The following is a 24429-nucleotide window of genomic DNA, read 5'->3' on the forward strand; positions in this document are numbered from 1 at the left end:
ATTGATCAATCATTCAGAGGTCAGTCAGAGGCTTTAAGTCACCCACGATTTATTCCAGTACTGCAACGTTGATGTTCGTAAAAATACTTGATATGCAACAACTTTTTGGGGTGTTATAATTTGATATATGTTTTTTTTACCTGCCTGTTGGTTTTTGCTCCAACAACACTCATTTGACTTTATTCTACAGTAGTTACCTGATCAACCAGCTAATGATCAGATTCAGGTGTGCTAGATTGTTGGGAATAAAACCTACAGGCAGGTAGCTCCCCAGGACCAGGGTTGGAGACCCCTGTTTTAGATGTTTTTCACACCTGATTCAAATGATTGAGTTGTTATCGGGCTCAGCAGAAGCCTGATAATGACCATTTGAATCAGGTGTGTTGGAGTAGGGGAAATATGCAGGGCAGGGATGTCCCTAAGGACTAGGTTTGAGAACCACTGGCCTACAACAGTGGATCTCAAACCTGGTCCTCAAGTACCCCCTGTCCTGAATGTTTTAGATATTTCCCTGTTCCACCACACCTGATTCAAATGAATGGGTTGTTATCTGATAACGGTAAAAAGGGAGAGGGAAGAGGCTGAGGAGTCATATTTCATTGCATTTCAAGCAAGGCTGGTAAAAATGTGACACAATAGTTTTAACAGCATAATATATGATTTTTCTTATTGGTTTGGTTAATCCATATTTCTTCAACTTCTTATGTCTTTACAACCCAGACGCATGCTGTCCACCTGAGTGGACAAAAATTAATTTGTATAAAAAATGTGTGTATAAAATAAATAATGTTCAACTTCATTTTTGTATGCGTAAAAGGACTAAAAACACATGGGAAAAAAATCCAAACTACAGTTGTCATAACTCATGCATCAGAGGGCTAGGTTCCCTCATCTTAGGCTTTGAGGAAACTGTCAGTAGGCTATTTAATTCATGTTTCACCAAAATATAAGTTATATTGTGCTGCACTTGAGAGCCTATACGATTTGTTTGTCGTGCTACTCGTAAAATCCGAATGATTGTCTCAAGAAAATAGACGTACTTTGGAGCTGCACTTGAACAACCATGTTCATGTCTTTGTTGTTCTACACTGTCCTATTATCGGAATGAGGGTAATATGAATTATGTTGTAGCCTAGTTGCTGTTATGTCACTGTCTGGTAAAAGCGAGCATCCTTTATATTCATTTGTACTAATCACTTTTAGTAGAACTAATCACTTCTGATTCTTGATTACGTTGTAGGCTACTTGCTGTTATAAGTATACTTACTAAATGTACTATATGCCAATTAATTAGCATATAATTGTCTGGTAAATGAGTATAGCTACATTGTATTACAAATGTAGGCTATATAAAAAGTCCCCTGCTCATAGGTCCCTTCTACCAGAATCCACACAACTGTTTTGTGTTTACAATCATATCCATTTTATAGATCCTGCTTCCCACAGCCTAGTGTGTGTCTTCTAACTTACAATGTACAGTGCTTGCTTTTAGTCCCTGATAAGCCAAGCCTGAACCTTCCCTTTGTGAATGGCTAGTGAAAAACAATCTAATAAATGATGACATTTTGTTTGGTTCCATCACATTTATTTTAAACAAAAAAATATAATAATATATTTAACAAAAGGTAGAAAAAAGAAAGAAAGTGATAATTTAAATAAGAGTTTTAACAAGTTTGAAGCTTGATCATGAAAACGGGTCAGGGATGTTTACGGCAGGCAGCACAGACATATTCCTCTCAGTTGGATTTTAGCAAAACAGTGATGGAACCTTCTGAGGCAGCTGTCACAGCCAACCTGAGATTTTGGATAAACATTAAGATTAATTTGTGGAATGATAATGAATGATCAAACATTAGGAATGGCAAAAACTGTCACTCTCACCTAAATAATATTACCACTTATACAAAGAAATACCAATGCTTCATTATAAATGTGTCTAGCAGTGAAAAAAGTATTGTATTCAATACCAGTTGACAACCTATTACCCAGTTAGTGTCGCCATCCAGATTGTCCTCCTCCCCGTATAGTTGGGGGGTGTCAGATCTTATAGCCCCAAGATATGAGGGGGGGAGGATTTTGGCAGGTATGAAAAACAGTGTTGCCAAAATCCTACTCCCCAACTAGTATCAAAAGCTTTTTATGGCACACTCTACAGCGCATGAGGAGCCACCAAAATTATTTGGGGGGGGTGTCAGATCTTATAGTCCCAAGATATGAGGGGGGAAGGATTTCAGCAGGTATGAAAAACAGTTGCCAAAATCCTACTCCCCTTCTAACTTTTACATTTATCAAAAGCTTTTTATAGCACACTCTACAGGTCATGAAGAGCCACCAAAATAATTAGGGGGGGGGGGGGGGGGGGTGTCAGATCTTATATTCCCAAGATATGGGGGGGGGAGGATTTCGGCAGGTATGATGAACAGTGTTGTCAAAATCCTACTCCCCCAGTAAGTTAAAAAGAAATACTGAATTGCTGCTTCATTAAATAGTTGATTCAAGTAGCAGTTAAGCTGAGTTGTGGGTTTTATAAGAAACCTATTATCAATCTGCAGATTGTAGAGAATGTTTAAATAACACAACAACTCGAAATGAAGTCTCTGGGGATAGGACGGTGTTGATAGTGAATAGAGAAAACAAATATTACATGATTTACATTCAAATAGGGTTTGTCAGGAATCAGAGAGCAATCCTCTTTACAGAATCTCTCCAGATACGCCAGGGTCCTACTCTCTTGTGCACTCATCTTTAGCTCAGCCTACAGGTTTGCAATAGGGTTAAATAAATATTGCCTTTGTGTCACCTTATCTATAAAGGCTACAATATTTTACTGCTGGTAAACTCCTAAATATTACTGTGTATTTGTATTTATTTATTTTTGTACACATCGTTCAATTATATTTGCCAATGTGTTGCCAGTAATTCTGGAGTTGGCTGTATGAACAGGTGATAAGGAAATGGCTATTGTGATCAGCATAAGCACATAGGAAATGTATTTTTCTTCCACCCCCTATATCCCTGAAATGTTCAAATAGAGCTGTGTTCATGTATGTTAATACAACTAAATGCCCCATTATTTTCACCTTGTATGCATTGCAGTAGGCTACTGTGTATGAGTTATCTTTATCTCACATGCTACCTTACCAATTTAACTATCTTAAAAACCAACTGCTACTCTAATCAACTATTTAATGATGCACCAACTCAGTATTTCTTTTCAACTTACTGGGGGAGTAGGAGTTTGGCAACACTGTTCTTGATCAGAATCAGAAAGGGTTTTAATTGCCATGAAAGTTTGCACAGACAAGGAATTTACTTTGGCAGGAAGGTACATACATTAAACATATAGGAACCTTGAAACTTAAATATGTGGCCTAACTATACAAAAGGTACAAAATCTAGCTAATACTAAGGGGATTTAGAATAAAATATAAAGTAGCCATCATTTACAATACAAAAAATACAAATAGTACAAAAGATACAAATAGTGTCATATAGTGCAAATGTGGCAAGGTGTCATTGTGCATATTGCGATTAAAGTCATTTAAGTCAGTGTGAGCCCTTAACCTTGTTGGAGAGGCCAACAGGGGATAGGAAGAAACTGTTTTTGTGGTGTGTGGTAATTGGTCCTGATGGACCGAAGCCTTCTGCTGGAGGGGAGTGGCTGAAACAGTGTGTTCACAATCTTTCTTGCTCGCCTCAGGATCCTCTAGGTGTTCTGGTCTTTGAGGGTAGGCAGATTGCAGCCGATCACCTTCTCAGCAGTGCGGATGATACGCTGCAGTCTGCTCTTGTCCTTGGCAGCAGCGTACCAGATGGTGATGGAGGAGATGAGGATGGACTCAATGATGGCTGTGTAGAAGCGCACCATCATTGTCTTTGGCAGGTTTAATTTATTTCGCTGCTGTAGGAAGTACATTCTCTGTTGTGCTTTCGTGGTGAGGGAGCTGATGTTCAGTTCCCACTTGAGGTCCTGGGAGAGGATAGTGCCCAGGAAGCGGAAGGACTCCACAATGTTGACTGGGGAGTCGCACAGGGTGATGGGGGTGAATGGGGCTGTATTCTTCCTGAAGGTCACAACCATCTCCACTGTCTTAAGAGCATTGAGCTGTAAGTTGTTCTGGCTGCACCAGGTCACCAGGTTGTCAGCTTCCCAGCTGTAATTAGACTGTCCCCGTCAGAGATGAGCCCAATGAGGGTGGTGTCGTCCGCCAACTTCGAGTTTGACGGATGGATGACTGGAAGTGCAGCTGTTGGTGTACAGGGAGAAGAGCAGAGGGGAAAGGACGCAGCCCTGAGGAGATCTGGTGCTGATGGACCGGGAGTCAGAGACGTGTGTTCCCAGCTTAACACACTGCTTCCTGTCAGACAGGAAGTCTGTGATCCACCTGCAGGTTGTCCTGAAGAAGGTTGGGGAAGATGGTGTTGAAGGCAGAGCTGAAGTCCACAAACAGGATCCTGGCGTAGTATGCTGGGGAGTCCAGGTGCTGTAGGGTTAAGTGGAGAGCCACGTAAACTGCGTTGTCCACAGACCTCTTGGCTCTGTAAGCAAACTGTAGGCAAACTGCAGGGGGTCCAGGAGGGGGTCTGTGATGGATTTGAGGTGTGTCAGCACCAGGCGCTCAAAATACTTAATTACCACAGAAGTCAGGGTGACGAGTCTGTAGTCATTATGTCCTGTTGGTCTTGGATTTTTGGGCAAAGGGATGATGGTGGATAACATCCTACCTGCCAAAATCCTCCCCCCCCCCCCCATATCTTGGGACAATAATATCTGACACACCCCAAAATTATTTTGGTGGCTCCATGCCCTGTAAAGTGTTCCATAAAAAGCTTTTTGATACTAGTTGCAAAAATGTAAACGTTTAGAACGGGAGTAGGATTTCGGCAACACTGTTTTTCATACCTGCCGAAATCCTCCCTCCCTCATATTTTGGGATTATAAAATCTGACACCCCCCCCAAATTATTTTGGTGGCTGTTCATGCCCTGTACAGTGTGCAATAAAAAGCTTTTGATACTAATTGCATAAATGTAAAAGTTAGAAGGGGAGTAGGATTTTGGCAAAACTGTTTTTTATACCTGCTGAAATCCCCCCCCCCCCCCCCCTCATCTCTCAGGATTATAAAATTTGACACACCCCAAAATTATTTTGGTGGCTCCTCATGGCCTGGAAAGTGTGCCATAAAAAGCTTTTGATACTAGTTGCATACATGTAAAAGTTAGAAGGGGAGTATTGGCAACATTATTTTTTATACCTGCCGAAATCCTCCCCCCCTCATATTTTGGGATAAAAAAATTTGACACACCCCAATATTATTTTGGTGGCTCCTCATGCCCTGTAAAGTGTGGCATAAAAAGCTTTTGATACTAGTTGCAAAAATGTTAACGTTAGAAGGCGTGTAGGATTTTGGTAACACTGTTTTTCATACCAGCCGAAATCCTCCCCCCCCCCCATATCTTGGGGCTATAAGATCTGACACACCCCAACTATAAGGGGATGAGGACAATCTGGATGGCGACACTAACTGGGTAATAGCTTGTCAACTGGTATTGAATGCAATACTTTTTTCACTACTAGACACATTTATAATGAAGCATTGGTATCTTTGTATAAAATTAATCTTAATGTTTATCCAAAATCTCAGGTTGGCTGTGACAGCTGCCTCAGAAGGTTCCATCACTGTTGTGCTAAAATCCAACTGAGAGGAATATGTCTGTGCTGCCTGCCGTAAACATCCCTGACCCGTTTTCATGATCAAGCTTCAAACTTGTTAAAACTCTTATTAAAATTACCACTTTCTTTTTTTCTACCTTTTGTTAAATATATTATTATATTTTTTTGTTTAAAATAAATGTGATGGAACCAATCAAAATGTCATCATTTATTAGATGTTTTTCACTAGCCATTCACAAAGGGAAGGTCCAGGCTTGGCTTATCAGGTACTAAAACCAAGCACTGTACATTGCAAGTTAGGAGACACAAACTAGGCTGTGGGAAGTAGGATCTATAAGATGGATATGATTGTAAACACAAAACAGTTGTGTGGCAAGCAGTTTACTGTGAGGGAAATAGAATTGGATTCTGGTAGAAGGGACCTATGAGCAGGGGCCTTTTTATATAGTCTACATTTGTAATATAATGTAGCTATACCCATTTACTAGACAATTATATGCCAATTAATTGGTATATAGTATATTTAGCAAGTATACTTATAACAGCAAGTAGCCTACAACGTAATCAAGAATCAGAAGTGATTAGTTCTACTAAAAGTGATTCGTACAAATGAATACAAAGGATGCTCGCTTTTACCAAACAGTGACATAACAGCAACTACAACATAATTCACATATTATCCTTTCCGATAATAGGACAGAGTAGCACAACATCGACATCAACATAGTTGTTCAAATGCAGCTCCAAAGTACATCTATTTTCTTGAGACAATCATTCGGATTTTACGAGTAGCACGACAAACAAATCTTATAGGCTCTCAAGTGCAGCACAAAATAACTTATATTTTGATGAAACATGAATTAAATAGCCTACTGACAGTTTCCTCAAAGCCTAAGATGAGGGAACCTACACTTGTAAAAATAGCCTCGGTTCGTCAAACTACAACTAGCAATACGCTAGGAAGGCAGTGCGCGTAGGGGAGTGGAATTCTACGAGGGAGTGAGAACTCGGTCCAACACCTGTCGGCCCTGTTAGGCGCACTTAACGCCTCTCCTCCCATCTCTTTGCAGCACACACCCACTTTCCCTTACACCCCCCCAGCAGTGGTAATTTGCATTTTTACTCCAGATAACACAATTAATGAAGCCCTGCAACACAACTCATTGTGAAATGTAGCATGAAATGTAGCATTGGGAAGTGCGCTGCCTTTGTAAATCCGGTGCAGATGGAATTTTTGAACTGGGGGGGACCAAGCTGTCAGCAAATGATTCCAACTCAATAAGTTATTTTGTGTAATATGTATATATACTGAAGCTGCACCAAAACTTCATGCCCTCTGCAAATGTTTCATTTAAACATTTGCTGATCTTAGCAGGATGTAAATGATTACAAATATAACAATGTGTATGAACACGGAAGTATAACAACTTAAACAGATTTACATAAATAAAAATAAGCATAGCCTACATACCATGAAATGTGAAATGAAATTTACACTTAAAATTTAATATTCGGAATTCCTTCTGCAAGTATGACTTTTCATTGTAACTTTTTTCCAATAATAAACTAAATTGATTTTTTAAAAAAGAATACCCTCTGCAGCCAAACAAATGTACTCTCTAGAAGCAGACTCGATAGGTCTCAAAAACATCTCTCCTCCTTTCATTTCCCTGAAGATATTGCTGGGGAATATCTTGTCTGTCCAGTTTGTCAAGTAGGCTACGTCTTGGTGAATATGGCACACAGTAATGCCATTGAGCTTTTTTTATGTCATGGTTGATCGCAACCATGTTTTTAATCTGCGTAACGCACTGAAACTGCGCTCTGCCTCCGCAGATGATATGGGCACCATCAGAAACCTTACTAGTGCCTCTACCTGCTAATACATGCTAACAACGTTACACACGCTAATACATCGCTAACATCCCCTAATCAGCTGCGCAGTTATTAACTGATCGGGGTCACTAGGAATCTAGGGGGGACATGTCCCTAGTTTGTCGTTACCCGCTATTTTACGCCTGAACTGGGCGCAATCCTGTAAATGAGGCCCTCAGTATATTTGAAAACTCAAAAAATAATGTAAAAATTAAGTTAGGACTCCCACTGTCAGTCAACATTGCAATTTCTACAAATTCAATCAGTTTCATTTATTAAGGGACATGACAAGAACAGTGTGGCAGGAACATTATAACTATCAAGAAAGGATGAGTTGCTCAAAGACTTATTCAAGCACTTATTAACTCCATTTTGTGTTAATTCCTCTACCAGTATGCTAGTCCACAGTTTACAACAAGCCTGACATAATTAATACATTATTAATTAATATTTGTATCTCGCTACTGAGATGTGCTCAATAAATAAGTCTGCAACAGGTTCAGTGAAATTATATTATTTTGAAATCTTGTGCAGTATCAGTGACATTGATCCTCCAGTAGATAGCTCGGAACATCAGAATGTGGGACAACCATCACAACAAAGTGGCAGGCCATAGTCTGGGAAGAAAGAAGGATATTAATATATACATTAGATGCCCTAAAACATCACATATTGTATGTATTCAAACACGTATAAGTCAATAGCCTACACATGATCCCTTTTCAAATCTGTTTCACACAATTTATCTAACAATGCTTCATTCTATTTCTTTATTTTATGCATACATTTTTTTACTATGTCAATTTCTGGTAATATTTCACAAATGAACCTCTATATATTTGTTAATGATAAATTCACATCCTCCATTACCTTGGGATCCTCAGCATTCTGTAAACTACAGTCAGCCAGATTGGCAGTGGGCTCGTTCTTGCAAACGGTCTGTCCTACTTGCACAGTCATGGTGTACTTTACACGAGCCGGAGGGTAAATCTAAGGGTAAAAATAACCTGACTGATTACATTGTCTTATATGCATATTTTGTTCATTAATCATACTGTTGTAAATCATCATGTTTATGGTGAAATAGAACTTGCCTCTGTGAATTCCTCGAAACAATTTTTTGTTATTTCCTAAAAAGCTAATGGGTGCCAATGTGCCCCTTCAGACACTACCAAACACTCACACTCCCAATGGACAAGTTTGCGTATTTAATCATGTCATTGTTTTCATACCAAAAGCAGAAATGTTTATCAGGGCGCAGGGCCAGTTTGTCTACAGACCTGAGATGTGTTTAACAGGATGGCGATGACCTTGTAGGCATATGTGTAGTTACTCATGTGGTTATGGAACCCAACAGCGAAGTTTGCTGCCTCTTTAACATCTGATCCGTATTGTTGCTCAGAACTGCCCGCCAACACAGCAGTGACTAAAACAAGTGCCCTGAGAATTGTGCTGAAAGCTTCCATCTGAACAGGAGTGAAATCTGAAATTGTGAAAGGCAACACAATTCAATATTTATTTGTAGACTGTAAGCTGGCTGTGACAAAGACATTATGATGTTGCCAAACAAATTGCATTCATGCTATCTGATAAGCAGAAGGCTTTTGTGACTTAGTTGAAAAGTGTGGCGATTTCAATGAGTTTTAACTTATTATCGTTCAATGACTGACTATTGTGCTAGTCAAACAAAATGTCAGACTATATGTTTTCTACATTCACAATGCCGTTAAATACAAAATTAAGTATAGTGGGCCTATGATGGATAACTGGGGGAAACTATCTAAATCAAGTTTTGTATCCTAATACTGTACAAACTACACCTATGCATGTCAATGTCTGTCCCTATAGACCAATTATAACCCTACGTTACACGAGGTCAAGCAGGCAATTGCGCATGTCAGTGGCAAAAGACAAACTTCTCCTGGGTATATACACTTAGAGTGTCGATCAGGTAATTATATATATCTCTGGACACTGGATTGCAGGGCTTGACATTAACTTTTTGAAGAACTTGTCATTTGGACAAGTACATTTACGTTTCACTTGTCCATGCACTAAAGTCTCTTGTCCCCCCAGACCTTGAAATAACCTGACGAGTAAAACGGGCAAAACAAGCCTGGCTAACGGAGGTCGCTTTCTCAGGCAAATGATGAATGTAACAGAAATCCGAGATGCTGGCTATCTTCAGCAGGCTTGTATCTACAAAAGGCAGTCCTCCCTGACGTTTTTGGTGTAGAATGGAGTGAAATACAACATTGTGCACACTGCCAGTGAGCGACCCGAGTCTGACTCTGAGGCTAACGTCAAAACAGTGTAACGGGGACGCAGTCTCACTCAGGTTGCCAGTTTTAGATCACAAAAATAATCGGACCAGCTGGCTAAGAGCAGAATTCCCATATCTCTTGAAAGCTGCTGTGCTCGACTTTTTTTGGTGTAGAATTGACTGTAAAACTGTAAAATTATGAACTTTGTGACAAGATGTGAAGACATGGCTGCCGCGTAAGACTATGCGGTTTACCGGGCGACATTCTCACTCAAATTTCAAGACTTTCGTGACCCAAATCAAAATTCTGACGTGACAGATCAATGGGGAATCGCGTTCTCTCTTAAAGGCTGTCCTCCTCGACCTTTTTGGTATTTTTAAATCTAACTATTGGTATAATCCGTGTAATTCTCTAGCCATTAGAAAGGCAATTTTTTCCCGGTTTTCTCAGGGTTTTTCCTGGGTCAAAATGGGTCTTCTATGCTCCAAAAAAAAAAATATGTATATATATATTATTTTGTTGTTTTTTTCTAATCAATGTATTTCCCAAGTATTTTGCACCCCCCCCCCCCCACACACACACACACACATATTTTCGTCCTATTTCCCCAAAAGCAATAAAGTTATAAAGTATGTTCTAAATGGCATAAATGCTGCCAATTAATAAATGACGTAACAACTTATTGTAAATTGTCAGTAGCCTAGCCTATTGATTAAGGTAGGCCACTCTGAAGCATGTACACTGCCTGCTTCATTTGATCTTGATAGGCTAAGCATTCTGTAGCAAATATTAACAATATACCCACTTTTTATTAATTAAAATGTAATTTGCATTTGTAGGCTACAGGTGTACTATTCGTGCACGTCGGGCTGGCCCTCGCAGCGGAACGACAGTTTAGTGGCCGCTCTGTCCATTCGCACACCTCATAGTTACGTATTGATCACACAAGAACACACGCTTATCAACTTGATTATTATTGATCAAAACAGAACGATGGTTTGGCTGTAGCCTACTTGAAACATACTATTGAGAACATATTCGCTGACATGCATTGCACGCGTGATGAACACAGGTTTTTTTTCTTATTTTCTTCATCGCTGACTTCTTTTGCCTTTGGTGCTCGGGATTTGTCATTGGCGCTCGGGAAAACTGCTTTGGCGCTTCAAAATTTTCTCTATGTAGGAAAAACCCTGTTTTCTGCCACCATGCTGCGGGCGCAGCACAAATGTTTACAAACAAATAATAGGGGTTATGCGGAAAACACTTCCGTATTCGATGAAACAGACATCACTTCCGGATCTGTACGCTCTATGCTGACATGGTGCTGTTTTACACAAGATGCCTCCAGTTTCCAATTTTATATCTTGGTGAATTCAGGGCCAAAAAGGTCGCGGATATGGCAGCCTTTAGAAGAAAAAGCGATTCCCCATTGATCTTTCGATTTTGATTTGGTTTGTGATAGTCTTATTTGAGTTCACTCCACAATGGCGGCGCACTACCGAAGTGTCCCCTAGTGACTGTTACCAGAGAATGTCTAATATGGGGAGAACTCCCACTCTCGGGAAACTTCCGGGTTCTGAACTGGTTGCAGTTCCACTGTAGTTCCATATGAGGGCGCTAACGGTCGAGTGCCGAATGAATGGAGGTCTATGGAGCTATACCCCTCAAAATCCACTTTTCTCAGGATATCGTTTTTTTTCGAGTAATTTGAATTTTGAATTCGGGGAGGCAAAACAAATACTCACTGCTGGGTTTTAGAAAAAAAAATCTTCGCTTTTTTGTTCTAAAAAGCCCTTTACAATGTCAATGACGTCATACACATTGTACGGCCAGAGATACTGCATTACGGCAAGCTCTGGTCATTTCCTTTTTTTTCTTGAGGCATCGACAACACAGCTGACAGGTCAGGCTATACCTGTCAATACACATGCTATAAAGAGTTTTGGCGTGCTAATGTTGGTGGTAATGTTGCTAATGCTCTGACATTCTGATTCCACTTTGGATGCCATCAGGTCCACTCTGGTCGTAGTCAGTCCTTCACTAACCAATCAGCATTCATTAGCAGAATGCTAGCACATTATGGGCAACAACAACTCACCCAGTAAGAAATCAAAAGGACATAAGTACTCAATCCGTGTACCCTTCATTCTTCATTTTTCCGTTTCAAAACCAAATCCGTTTTTCCGTTCAAAACCAAATCTGAAAAACCGAAAAACAAACTTGTTTTTTGTTTTTTCTGTTTTAAAACCAGAACGGGAAAAAAGAACAACAGAAAATCACATTCTGTAGTGTTTTTCTTTTTTCTGTTTCAAAACCAAAACGGGAAAGTGAAAACAGAAAATCAAGGCACATAAATACACTTAAAGTTTGGTTTCCCCCTTGAACGCAATGAGGAAGTGGAACTTTTTCCTCCAAAATCACCAAAGTCCTATCCTATCCTTCACGACTACATGCTGCTAAAAAAAGGGTTGGTCGAGTTCTGCGGGAAGTTCATCAGGCCTACCACAAGCAAATACTTTTAAGCAGCCTAACTTTGGTATCCCCTACCATGCCGAATACATGGGCCATAAATTACACATGGACCAAAATGAAAAAATGTGCCTGTTTGGGGCCACCTACTGTACATGGTTGCTGTAGATGGCTTCAGCAGCAGAATTGTGGCAAATGCAACCATGCCCATTGAAAATAATTTGATTATTTATGATGAGGTGTACAGGTGAGTACTATACTAAGCAAAGCAAAAGTAATATTGTTTCTCAAAGGAGCACATAGGGATGATTGACAGCTATCACTCACCCCATTTCTGCTTTGTAGAACATTTGAGCCCTCTTTACCTGTGCATACATCGCATGCTTCAGCGCTGCAGAGAATCTCACCTATTCCCCTTTCTCCTCCATGTCACTATATCTAAACTCACATTACCCTTTATCCACAGGGGGTGTCTGCGGACATCACTTACACACAGTACCCCTCTCCGCAATTAGGCACCCCTTTAGGCATTGGCCAGCTACCAAGCAAGACATGCTTATTATGGGCGCCTCCAAATAAAACTTATTATTATTATTATCAACGCTTCATTGAAAACATGCTTTTTTAGCGCTCCCTATCAATCACTGAATTAGTGAATTTGAAATTTTGTTTTGCAAGTCTCATTATGAAATTTAATGTATTTTCAGTGTGTCTGGTCTATGCATTGTAGGCCTATGGAGTACGGAAATATCTAAAACATGCAGGGCAGGGGGTCCGAGGACCAGGATTGAGAACCACTGCAGACAAGCTTCACTCTTGGCACTCTTGAAATGATTTTGCACGAAAACGGTATTGCAACTTTCAAATGCTATTTTGCCCTGCAAAACTGCATTTCTTTCAAATAAACACAACAACGATAAAAATCCCTGAGAAAATGTCACGTCTGTGCTGAACTACGATACGGCCACACCCCCCTGTTCAAAGTCTTCTGTTCTGTTGATGGCTGGCAAACTACAATTGGGAGGTCTGGGTCACTTGTGACCAGGGTTGGGAGGATTACTTAAAAAATGTAATCCGATACAATTACAGATTACCTGTTAAAAATTGTAATCAGTAACCTAATCCAAGTATCACAATATTAAAGTAACGTAACCTGATTACTTTCCATTACTTTTGGATTACTTCAATGCACAGCCAGAGATTTACCGCTTCGAATTGAAATTGGAGACGATATTATGAGTAGCCTAAGGACAAGTTTCTTAATATGTGTTGTCAATATTGTCAATTAAAAGTCTAAACTTTTTACTTACGAAGAATTTGTTTGTGGGAGTGACTTGTTATTTCAGGAAAGAATTAGCTAGCTACGTGTCCGGTTTGGCTGTTCGTGACAGGCAGCTATGACAGTAGTAGCACTGTTTAGCCTCGATTTATGCAGATTTCTGGAAAAACAACAAACTAGCTAGATTAAGAACACTTTAAGCTAAATGTACATGCCTTGTTTGGCCAATTTGGTTGATTGTGGAACTAACTAGTACATTTGGAGGAGGGGAATTCCGTTTTTTCAAAATGTTCCACTAATCACTATACTGGTCATAACTTTTAATCAAAATATGATATTTCTAATCTGTCTTCTGTTCTACATTGCCCACAGAAATGTGTATTTGATATGTGTAATCCTGTTTGTAATACAACATTTTCCTAAAAGTATCTGTAATCTGATTACGTCTTATTTTTCTTGTTTTGGAATACATTTACCTTTTTTTGTATCTATATACATGCTGCCGTTACATGTAATTAGTTACTCCCCAAGCCTGCTTGTGGCACATATTATTCACTCATTTTAAGCAATCAATCTACCTGAACAAAATTAGACGAAACGGAATAGAAACGGAACATTCTTAACGGAAAATCATTGACCCCATTCTTAACAGTTCTACAGGGAAGTAGTGCTTTATTCATTGCAAGAACACCAGTGCAAACTTCCATTGTTATGATTACTCAAATGTTTATTTCATGACACATCAAAAATGATGCAAATTGCTGTACTGCTGAACTTGAACTGATGTTTCGACTGAATGGCAATAATAAGTAACATCACTGGCTAGCTAGCGTTAGCTAACTAGCTAGCAAGATTACATACAATCCATCTGTCTGAGTTAGTTTCATAAGATAAGATAAGCCTACATGTTATCATTTATTGATGAAAAGTGGTGAGAAACTATTTTGTTATTAGTCTTGGTTGAGCTTTGCCAACCACAAGCGCCTCCTTTCCTCTGACAATCTCTGGCATTCCTTTCCCTGGTTTTTAATAACTTTTGGAAGTCGATAATAAACCAAATGATTTTCTCGATCTGTCCTATTTGAACAACCTGAAACACGGAAATAATTCACCATTTTCCTCGCCGACGTTCGGGATTTACTTCAGTGCCAGTGCAGTGTTGTGATGGGTAGTGCCTCCAAGATGGCGACTTCCGGTCTGATGACGCGTCCGTGAAAATCCTCTATTCACGCATTCATGAACGTTTTCTTATCGGGAATTAATTCTAGGCTAAGAACATCATTTAAGGATTTAGGTTACCTTTCGCCTTTGCACGTTTCTCTTCTTCCTTTCTTTGCTTCTTAAATTCCGCCCCGGATGGCTTTTGCCTCTTCATTATTTCGTTCTTCAACACAAACCCACTCTAACCAAACGCCTCACTGTGCTTGCATCAGAGCCTGTTTAAGGAGAGCCTGCCCACTCCCCATTAAGCCCCATTAGGGAGGACAAAGGTTCTGCTCTCAATGTAATCACAACGGAGGGTCAACAAATCATTTTATATTGTGACAGAAAACACAATTGTGATATTTAATGTACAATACGATGTACGCTGATATTATCAGTACATTTACTTTCGAAAACAGTAGTCAATTTTCGTTTGATGACTGAGTCGTTAGCGTAATTACAGTAGCCTCTGTTGAACGACATATACGATAGCGGTCTGTGATACATCCGTTTTCAATCGTTAGAATAATAAACACGCCTCACATATCAATGAACCTTTTATGATTTATTATGACATTATATTACTAGTAAACAGTTCATGGGTACAATTGTCCTTATATACCTGTAATTTTAAACCAGTGTAGCTCACTGTAATGCTGTACGCGACGCGGTTTAGAAAAACAAACTGCTGTTAAGGAAGCCAAACGGCGACAGTAAAATCTCGGCACTCACCTTACAAAAATCAAAATTCCCAGATGAGTTTTTCAATTGGTGAATCAACCTGTCACTCAAATTAGAGCCAATCCCTGTGTGAATACCATCCCGTATGTGGCACAGAGGTTTTCCCATTTTAAGAGGTCTGTAAATGGCTGAGAGTACTTTGAGCCATTGCCTACTAATCTGAACTTCAATGCCACAGCCTCAATTTGATGTCATTGTGTTCATGAAGGTCTCCTCTACAGGACAGTGAAAACCGTGAACATTTCCCAGCTGGGGGATTTTTTATAATCGAGCTTATGTCCAAGGAGTGCCCCTGTTTTAGGGCTACATTTTGAGTGCTAACAACTCCCCATCGCTCTACCCAGCTAGTTAGCTTTACACGAGCATTCCTCTCCCTGCTTCACTAACAAAATATGGACAGATGTGCCTTGTTTTCGCTCATCATAGCACACCTTTTTGTTACATTGTCCTATGAAAACAACCTTACGTACAACATCACTGGGTTTTACAGCTATTTTTGTGGCAGTTGGCACTGCAATCTTCAGATGTGCAACTGATGCCTCAGCAGCTAAATTTGCAACCTCTGTGTGTAAGAGCTGAACTTGAACCAATGTATTGTTTGTGTCATCTTTTGTGATATTAACAATCGATTTTATCACTCCAATACAACCATTACTCAGCTCCACTGTATAGCTGTTGTGCTTGTGCCCTTTCCCGTAGTTTTCAGTAGTGTACACTTTTCCTTTCACGATTGCTCTCTCATAGAACTCAGCAGTAACATTGTCATCTTCAGATACATTACAAAGAGGAAACAGAATATTTTTCATCTGGCTCAAGTGTTTTCTGGTGAGGACATCCTATCAACACAATACCATCCACCTCTTTTGCCTTTGCTATCAGGGGGTAGCCACCAATCCAGTCATTAACTAGCCTGTCAACTCTATGTGAGATGTTACCTCTACATGTTGTTTGCGACAGCTTCAAAAATGTAGGTAGGAACTGGAGTGTGATAAACTGGCGTGCAATTTGTGTCAGTATATAATTAGTCCCATGGCATAACCTTGTCAGTTTACTATTGTGTCCTTCAAAAGAAAATGCAGATATACTCCAAAGAGGCCCATGCATCCTAACAGAGAAAGGCAAATGGGTCAGTTGGTGAATGTTGAAAGACATGTGGCATAAGCCATAAGTTGCAGGTATCTCATGTACAAACTGTGTGATCTCTGATGTTGCCTCTGCTAAGTCACATTGAGAAATGGTCTCTTTCAGAAAAACTAAGATAGCTGCTACTAACAGCAACCAATGCTTTAAGAACTTGGTTGGTAAGATCTTATGCAGCACAGGCCCACTGTAAAAGAGCAACCAACTACGGCACTCTGCACCTTTCCATCTCTGAGCAACTTTCACAGTTCTTGGCACTCTTGGCACATCTGAGGGGGGTTTTATGGACAGCAACCTCTGATCCACCTGATCTTTGGATGTACCTATATACCAATGACTCTTATGGTGCTTACTGTTAAACCACAGGTCCAAGAGCTGCTTTGTCACTCCTAATAGAACACAATGCATATAATCAACAGGAAAACTGTTCACCATGTCAAAACCGGTGGAGGGATTCAAAAGGATCAATGGCGACACAGTTTTCACTCCAAAGACATGGGTAACCCTATCCTCGATGGCCCTCTCCCCACATTCTACAACATGGTCGTGGGTTCTTCTATCTGCCTCGTTAGGTGGATAGGCTCTTGTGTACCCCTTTCCCTTAGCCTTCATTTAGGCAGTGCCCACAGCCATATGCACCATTGAATTGCTGTATTCCTTGAACCATACATCGGGCCACTGCATCACATGTGCAAAGTATGGGGAAGACTTTTGAAACCTTTGTTGTTTTCGTTTTTGGATGCACCCATTTCACCCCATGTGTATTTATATTATCTATGTTGTCTACAAACTGTTTGAGATAGATGGACATTGCAGGTTTTCCCTGCCCAAACCAAACACCTGCCAGAAGCATATTTTTGAAACGAACATTGGCTGGCATTTCATTAATCACAGCTCTGATTGGCCATAGTGAATAGGATGAAGAGTTAAACACTGGGACTCCATCACAGTTCCACAGTAGGGATATATCTTCTTTTTCCATAGGGAGCGTTTGGTACATTTCTCCCGTGCACACATCACTGAGCTTATCTTCAGTTGGAAGAGCACAAGTTTCCTTTTCTAAAATGTCCCTAATCTGGTCTGCCAGTGAAAGACTTAAGAAAAAATTGCCCGCCTTTAAATTTCCTTTTTCCTCACACTCCTCATTACACTCAGGACAGTGTGTGACTCCTGTTGGAAGATACAGTGCCCTCCAAAAGTATTGGAACAGTGAGGCCATTTCCTTTATTTTTGCTGTAGACTGAAAACATTTGGGCTTGACATCAAACGATGAATGTGAAACCAGAGATCAACGTTTCAGCTTTTATTTCCAGGTATTTACATCAGGATCTGATGCACAAATTAGAAAATATCACCTTTTTGTTCGAACCCACCCATTTGTCACGTGAGCAAAAGTATTGGAACATGTGACTGACAGGTGTGTTTTGTTGCCCAGGTGTGTCCTATTACATACATTATTCAATCAATAAATACCACTGAATGTCTACACTCAGGTTCAGATTGGGTAAGATAGGTTTTGTCTATGCAGACTGTATTCAGAGGTGAAAACAACATGAAAACCAGAGCGCTGTCTTTGGGTGAAAAACAAGCAATTGTGAGTCTTAGAGAAGATGGAAAATCAATCAGAGCCATTGCAGAAACATTGGCCATAGCCAGTACAACCATTTGGAATGTCCTGAAGAAGAAGAAAACTACTGGTGTACTAAGTAACAGACGTCGAACAGGTAGACCAAGGAAAACATCAGCAGTTGATGACAGAAACACTGTGAGAGCTGTAAAGAAAGACCCTAAAACAACTGTTAGTGAGATCAGCAACAACCTCCAGATGGCAGGAGTGAAGGTATCACTATCTACTGTTCGCAGAAGACTTCATGAACAAAAGTACAAGGGCTACACCAGAAGATGCAAACCACTCATTAGCAAGAAGAATAGGAAGGCCAGGCTGGAATTTGCCAAAAAGTACAGAGATGAACCTCAAAAATTCTGAGACAAAGTTTTATGGACTGATGAGACAAAGATTAACTTTTACCAAAGTGATGGAAAGGCTAAAGTTTGGAGAAAGAAAGGAACTGCTCATGATCCCAAACACACAAGCTCATCTGTGAAACACGGTGGAGGTAATGTCATGGCTTGGGCTTGCATGGCTTCTTCTGGGACGGGCTCATTAATCTTCATTGAGGATGTAACACATGATGGCAGCAGCAAAATGAACTCGGAAGTCTACAGAAACATTTTGTCTGCCAATTTAAGGAAAGATGCAACCAAACTGATTGGCAGAGCCTTCATCATGCAGCAAGATAACGACCCAAAACACACTGCCAAAACAACAAAGGAGTTCATCAGGGGCAAGAAATGGAAGGTATTAGACTGGCCAAGTCAATCTCCAGACTTAAACCCTATAGAGCATGCATTTTACCTGCTTAAGAGGAGACTGAAGGGAGGAACCCCACAAAACAAACAACAACTGAAAGAGGCTGCAGTGAAAGCCTGGGAAAGCATCAAAAAGGAAGAATGCAAAAGTTTGGTGACGTCAATGGGTCACAGACTTGCTGCAGTTATTGAAAGCAAAGGATTTGCAACTAAATATTAAGTCTTATTCACTTAAATATGTTTTAAGTATATCTGTTCCAATACTTTTGATCACATGACAAATGGGTGGATTCAAACAAAATGTGATATTTTCTTAGTTGTGCATCAGATCCTGATGTAAATACCTGGAAATAAAAGCTGAAACGTTGATCTCTGGTCTCACGTTCATTATTTGATGTCAAGCCCAAATGTTTTCAGTCTACAGCAAAAATAAAGGAATTCGCCTCACTGTTCCAATACTTTTGGAGGGCACTGTATGCCTCGCACATTTTACAAAAAAAGTGTATGTTGACTGAGTCAGATGGATTTCTAAACATTTTCCGGAAAAGGTGGAGAGACTGTGGCAACAAGTTGTTAGCTGGCAAAATAGCACTCAATAGTGTTAAATAGTCTTCCATAGCACATGCTGTTAAACTGTGCCTAAGGGAATGGGATAAGATTAGTACTATGCACTGTGCAACAGTTATCTCTGACCCAGGGTAAAGAGGTTCCCCAAAACACTCAAATTCTAAATTAGGAAAGCCATTTTCATCACATTCATTTACTACTATTTCACTGTTACTCCGGCTTCCAGTGACCTTCTCACTTACAAACGATTCATGTCTAATGGCCATTCCCTCAATGTCATTTTCCTCATCAGAGTTCTGAAATTGCTCATCTATATTATCCCTTGATGATTCTTGATTGTCTGGACGGTCACCAGGTAGAACATCTTCAGACTGTTTACGCCACCGACTTGTCTTTGGTAGGGGATATTTAGAATCAGGATCCAAAAACCTTTGGACAAAGGAAAATACATGGGGTTGTTTAGATTTATGTGTTATGCATTTGAGAATATTATCAAGCTTATGTCAGGCAGAAGTGGACAAAACGCATGGAGGATTAATATACCTTTTGTAAGAGCCTTTAGGGCATGTACCCATTTTAGTGTTGTGTAATCCGTGTACCCTTCGTTCTTTCATTTTTCCGTTTCAAAACCAAATCGGAAAAAACAAAAAACAAACTTGTTTTTTGTTTTTTCTGTTTTAAAACCAGAACGGAAAAACAGGGAAAAAGAACAACAGAAATCACTAGTTCTGTAGCTGTTTTCTATTTCAAAACCATAAGGGGAAAGGGAAAATAGAAAATCAAGGCATATAAATTCACTTCAAGTTTGGTTTTTCCCCATAAATGCAATGTGTGGAACTTTTTCCGCCAAAATCACCAAAGTCCTGTCCTATTAACGACTACATGCTGCTGAAAACGACATGTAAGCAGCCTATAACTTTGGCAAATTGTTATTTATTTTTGTTATTTAAATAATGTCATTACATATGCATGCACTGAAGGACCGACAAATCAGCTTTAAGCATATTCTTCTATTTAAAAAGGATGTCGTAATCTAAATCCCATCCCCTAACATGCCGAATACATGGGCCATATGAAACACATGGACCAAAATGAAAACATTTGCATGTTTCCGGCCACCCACGTGGCCAGAATTGTGGCAAATGCAACCATGCCCATTAAAAATAATTTGGTTATTTAAGATGAGGTGTACAGGTGAGTACTATACTATGCAAAGCAAAAGTAATCATATTTCTCTTAACAAAGGAGCACATAGGGATGATTGACAGCTATCACTCACCCCATTTCTGCTTTGTAGGACATTTTAGCCCTCCTTACCTGTCATCACATGCTTCAGCACTGCAGAGAATCTCACCTATTCCCCTTTCTCCTCCATGTCACTATATCTAAACACACATTACCCTTTATCCACAGGGGGTGTCTGCGGACATCACTTACACACAGTACCCCTCTCCGCAATTAGGCACCCTTTTAGGCATTGGCCAGCTACCAAGCCAGACATGCTTAGTATCAACGCTTTTTACGCTGACATGCTTTTTAACGCTCCCTATCAAGCACTGAATTAGTGAATTTGAAATTGTGTTTTGCAAATTGAATGTATCTTCAGTATGTCTGGTGTATGCATTGTATATCATTGAGTCTAATGCATTTAATGGATTTGCGTATGTCTGTTGCACCAACTGGACATGTTATATTAACATATACATTCGTTCCAGATGTGCAGTAGTCAACAACAATGGGATGTGGGACCAGGTGAGGGTCGACCATGGAAAGGAGTTTTACCTGTGCCTGTACATGCAGGAAATCCCCCAAAAAACAATGAAGGTTGCAGCCATCTTGAACTGTGCACTAGATTCGCCTGCACCTCCACATTTCCACCAGAATTCCACGATCAAAATATTACAATAACGAGACAATCTAAAACTTCATTTTCCCGTTTTTCAGTTTTATGTTTTGAAACAGAAAAACCGCTACAGAACTATGATTTCTGAATCCGTGTACCCTTCGTTCTTTCATTTTTCCGTTTCAAAACCAAATCGGAAAAAACAAAAAACAAACTTGTTTTTTGGTTTTTCTGTTTTAAAACCAGAACGGAAAAACAGGGAAAAAGAACAACAGAAATCACGAGTTCTGTAGCGGTTTTTCTATTTGAAAACCAAAAGGGGAAAGGGAAAACAGAAAATCAAGGCATATAAATTCACTTTAAGTTTGGTTTTCCCCATAAATGCAATGCGTGGAACCTTTTCCGCCCAAATCACCAAAGTCCTATCCTATTCACGACTACATGCTGCTGAAAAGGACATGTAAGCAGCCTAACTTTGGCAAATTGATATACATTTTTTGTTATTTAAATTATGTCATTACATATGTATGCACTGAAGGACCGACGAATCAGCGTTAAGCATATTCCTCTTCTATTTAAAAAGGGTGTCGTAATCTAAATCCCATCCATGCCGAATACATGGGCCATATGAAACACATGGACCAAAATGTATTGTTGTGTATTCTTAATGTATTGTAAGAATTGTGGCAAATGCAACCATGCCCATTACAAAGAATTTGATTATTTATGATGAGGTGTACAGGTGAGTACTATACTATGCAAAGCAAAAGTAATATTGTTTCTCTTAACAAAGGAGCACAGAGGGATGATTGACTCCTATCACTCACCCCATTTCTGCTTTGTAGAACATTTAAGCCTCCTTAGCTGTCATCACATGCTTCAGCGCTACAGAGAATCTCACCTATTCCCCTTTCTCCTCCATGTCACTATATCTAAACTCACATTACCCTTTATCCACAGGGGGTGTCTGCGGACATCACTTACACACAGTACCCCTCTCCGCAATTAGTCACCCCTTTAGGCATTGGCCAGCCAAGCCAGACATGCTTAGTATCAACCAGAGCCATGGAAAAAGAGAGTTGCGACACGCTTTGATCTCGCCGACACGTGATCACGTGGTTCATGTAGCTCGCTGTAGTTCCAAAAAGCCCCACTGCTGTCAACTACGAATGGTTTTCAATGGAGCTGGCCAACGGAAGTCGCTTTCTCAGGCAAATTACGAATGAAACAGGCTCAGTTGAAGAAATCCGATATTCTGGCTATCTTCAGTTGACTCTTATCTACATTAGGCAGTCCTCGCTGACGTTTTTGGTGAACAATGGAGTGAACTACAACATTGTGAACACTCACTGCCAGTGAAACGCAGGAAAAAAGCCAGAGCTTTTTTGTCACGTGGTTCCGGTAGCTCGCTGTAGTTAAATGAAAACCCACTGCTGTCAACCTGTTTGAATGGTTTTCGGCGGGACCGACAGCAGCACCATCTCGATTCACGGATATTTTCGGTATATTAACACAATATCAATTGGTTACTGGTGTGTTGTATCATGTATGTATGCTACTTTATTAACATGTATGTATAACATTAACTTATAATGCATAACGCAATATTGTGAAGCAGAGCTGGAAATGGCTATGCTAGCCTATATTGTTCCACTTAACGTTTAACTGTTGAAGTTGAAGTAAATGGGATTTGTTCAACTTTTTTTTTCTTCATCAGCCCACTTACAATTTACCACATTAACAACACGTTTGTACTTGATGCAAGTTGAATCTAACCATGATCACCGGCAACTGTTCAATAGAAAAAAATTGAACAGAATATACAAGGCAACCAACTGCAATTCAATAAAACATTTTATTGTACAATATGTCCAGTGTTATTCCACTCCTTTTGTTTGTAGTGAGCAGGTGATCTTAATGTCTGCTTTTCACAAAACTTAGACCGCAGTAGTAGATGCATCTAGTTGAGCTAACTAACTAGCTAGCTATTGAGTGGACCTGAAATTCCTGCGAGCGTTGCTGGACGATAGGGGACCCAAGGCTTTAATCTGCAATTCATTGTTGCTAGCTATAATCAGATGTACTATAGGCTAATAAGAGCAGATTCTGTAAACTGTGTATGCCAAAGAACACCAATAACTAGAACTAATTTGACAGACTATAAACCAACGAACTTCTGGTTGATACACATGCTCTTTAGCTAGCTACAGTAAAAGTGTTGCATAGCTCTACTATAGTCTAGCGCAAACTGCATTTAGAATCTAACAAGCTATAATCTAACAAGCCATAATCTTACAATACATTTTCTCTACAGCTGGCTATATGAAATACTACTAATAACAATTGATATGTGGTGGTTGAAATATGAAAAAATGCAGGATTTTCATCAATTTACCAGCTCACTTGCTTCGGACCCCATAAGCCATATATGGCTCTAACAGCTCTAACTGCATTTAGAATCTAACAAGCTATAATCTTACGAAAATGTTTATCTTAAGTTGGCCATATGAAATACTACTCATAACAATTGATATGTGGTGGTTGAAATATGAAAAAATGCATGATTTTCATCAATTTACCAGCTAACTTACTTCGTAGACACTGAAAATGAATGGGGTTCAACGGTGGAAAATACAATGTTTGGAACTATAGGTTGCATGAGACACGCTTAACTTCCGCATTCCTCAATAACAATGGGAGTCTATGGAAGTGTCGCAACTCTCTTTTTCTATGGCTCTGGTATCAACCAGTGTTTCCCACACATAGACTAATTTGTGGCGGTGCGCCACAGAATCAACACCGGCCGCCACACATTGCGTTTCGTAAAACTTTTTTTTTTATCGCTGTTTAGGTAAAAACACGCAGCGTATTCGTTCAGCTGCAATTCCTTTCCCTGCACTCCCTCCGTCTCTTTCACGCACGCGTCTTTCTCACATACACACACAGTCACTACGTCAGCACACGTTAGCAACGATGCATACGCCGTTCTAGTGAGACCGACAGCT

At 39.9% G+C, this 24429-nt stretch overlaps 1 protein-coding gene across 1 annotated transcript; it reads right to left on the reverse strand.

Moving 5' to 3' along the window:
* Nucleotides 1-8084: 8084 nt before the first annotated feature.
* Nucleotides 8085-9014, reverse strand: zgc:194981 (uncharacterized protein LOC561073 homolog). The gene is made up of 3 exons (XM_047044283.1): nt 8829-9014; nt 8419-8538; nt 8085-8165 (listed from the first exon to the last, which is right to left on the reverse strand). The coding sequence occupies exons 1-3, from the start codon at nt 9012-9014 to the stop codon at nt 8085-8087; spliced, it is 387 nt and encodes a 128-aa protein (XP_046900239.1).
* Nucleotides 9015-24429: the final 15415 nt, after the last annotated feature.

Source organism: Hypomesus transpacificus, chromosome 21 (genome assembly GCF_021917145.1).
Source record: "Hypomesus transpacificus isolate Combined female chromosome 21, fHypTra1, whole genome shotgun sequence".
Taxonomy (NCBI): domain Eukaryota; kingdom Metazoa; phylum Chordata; class Actinopteri; order Osmeriformes; family Osmeridae; genus Hypomesus; species Hypomesus transpacificus.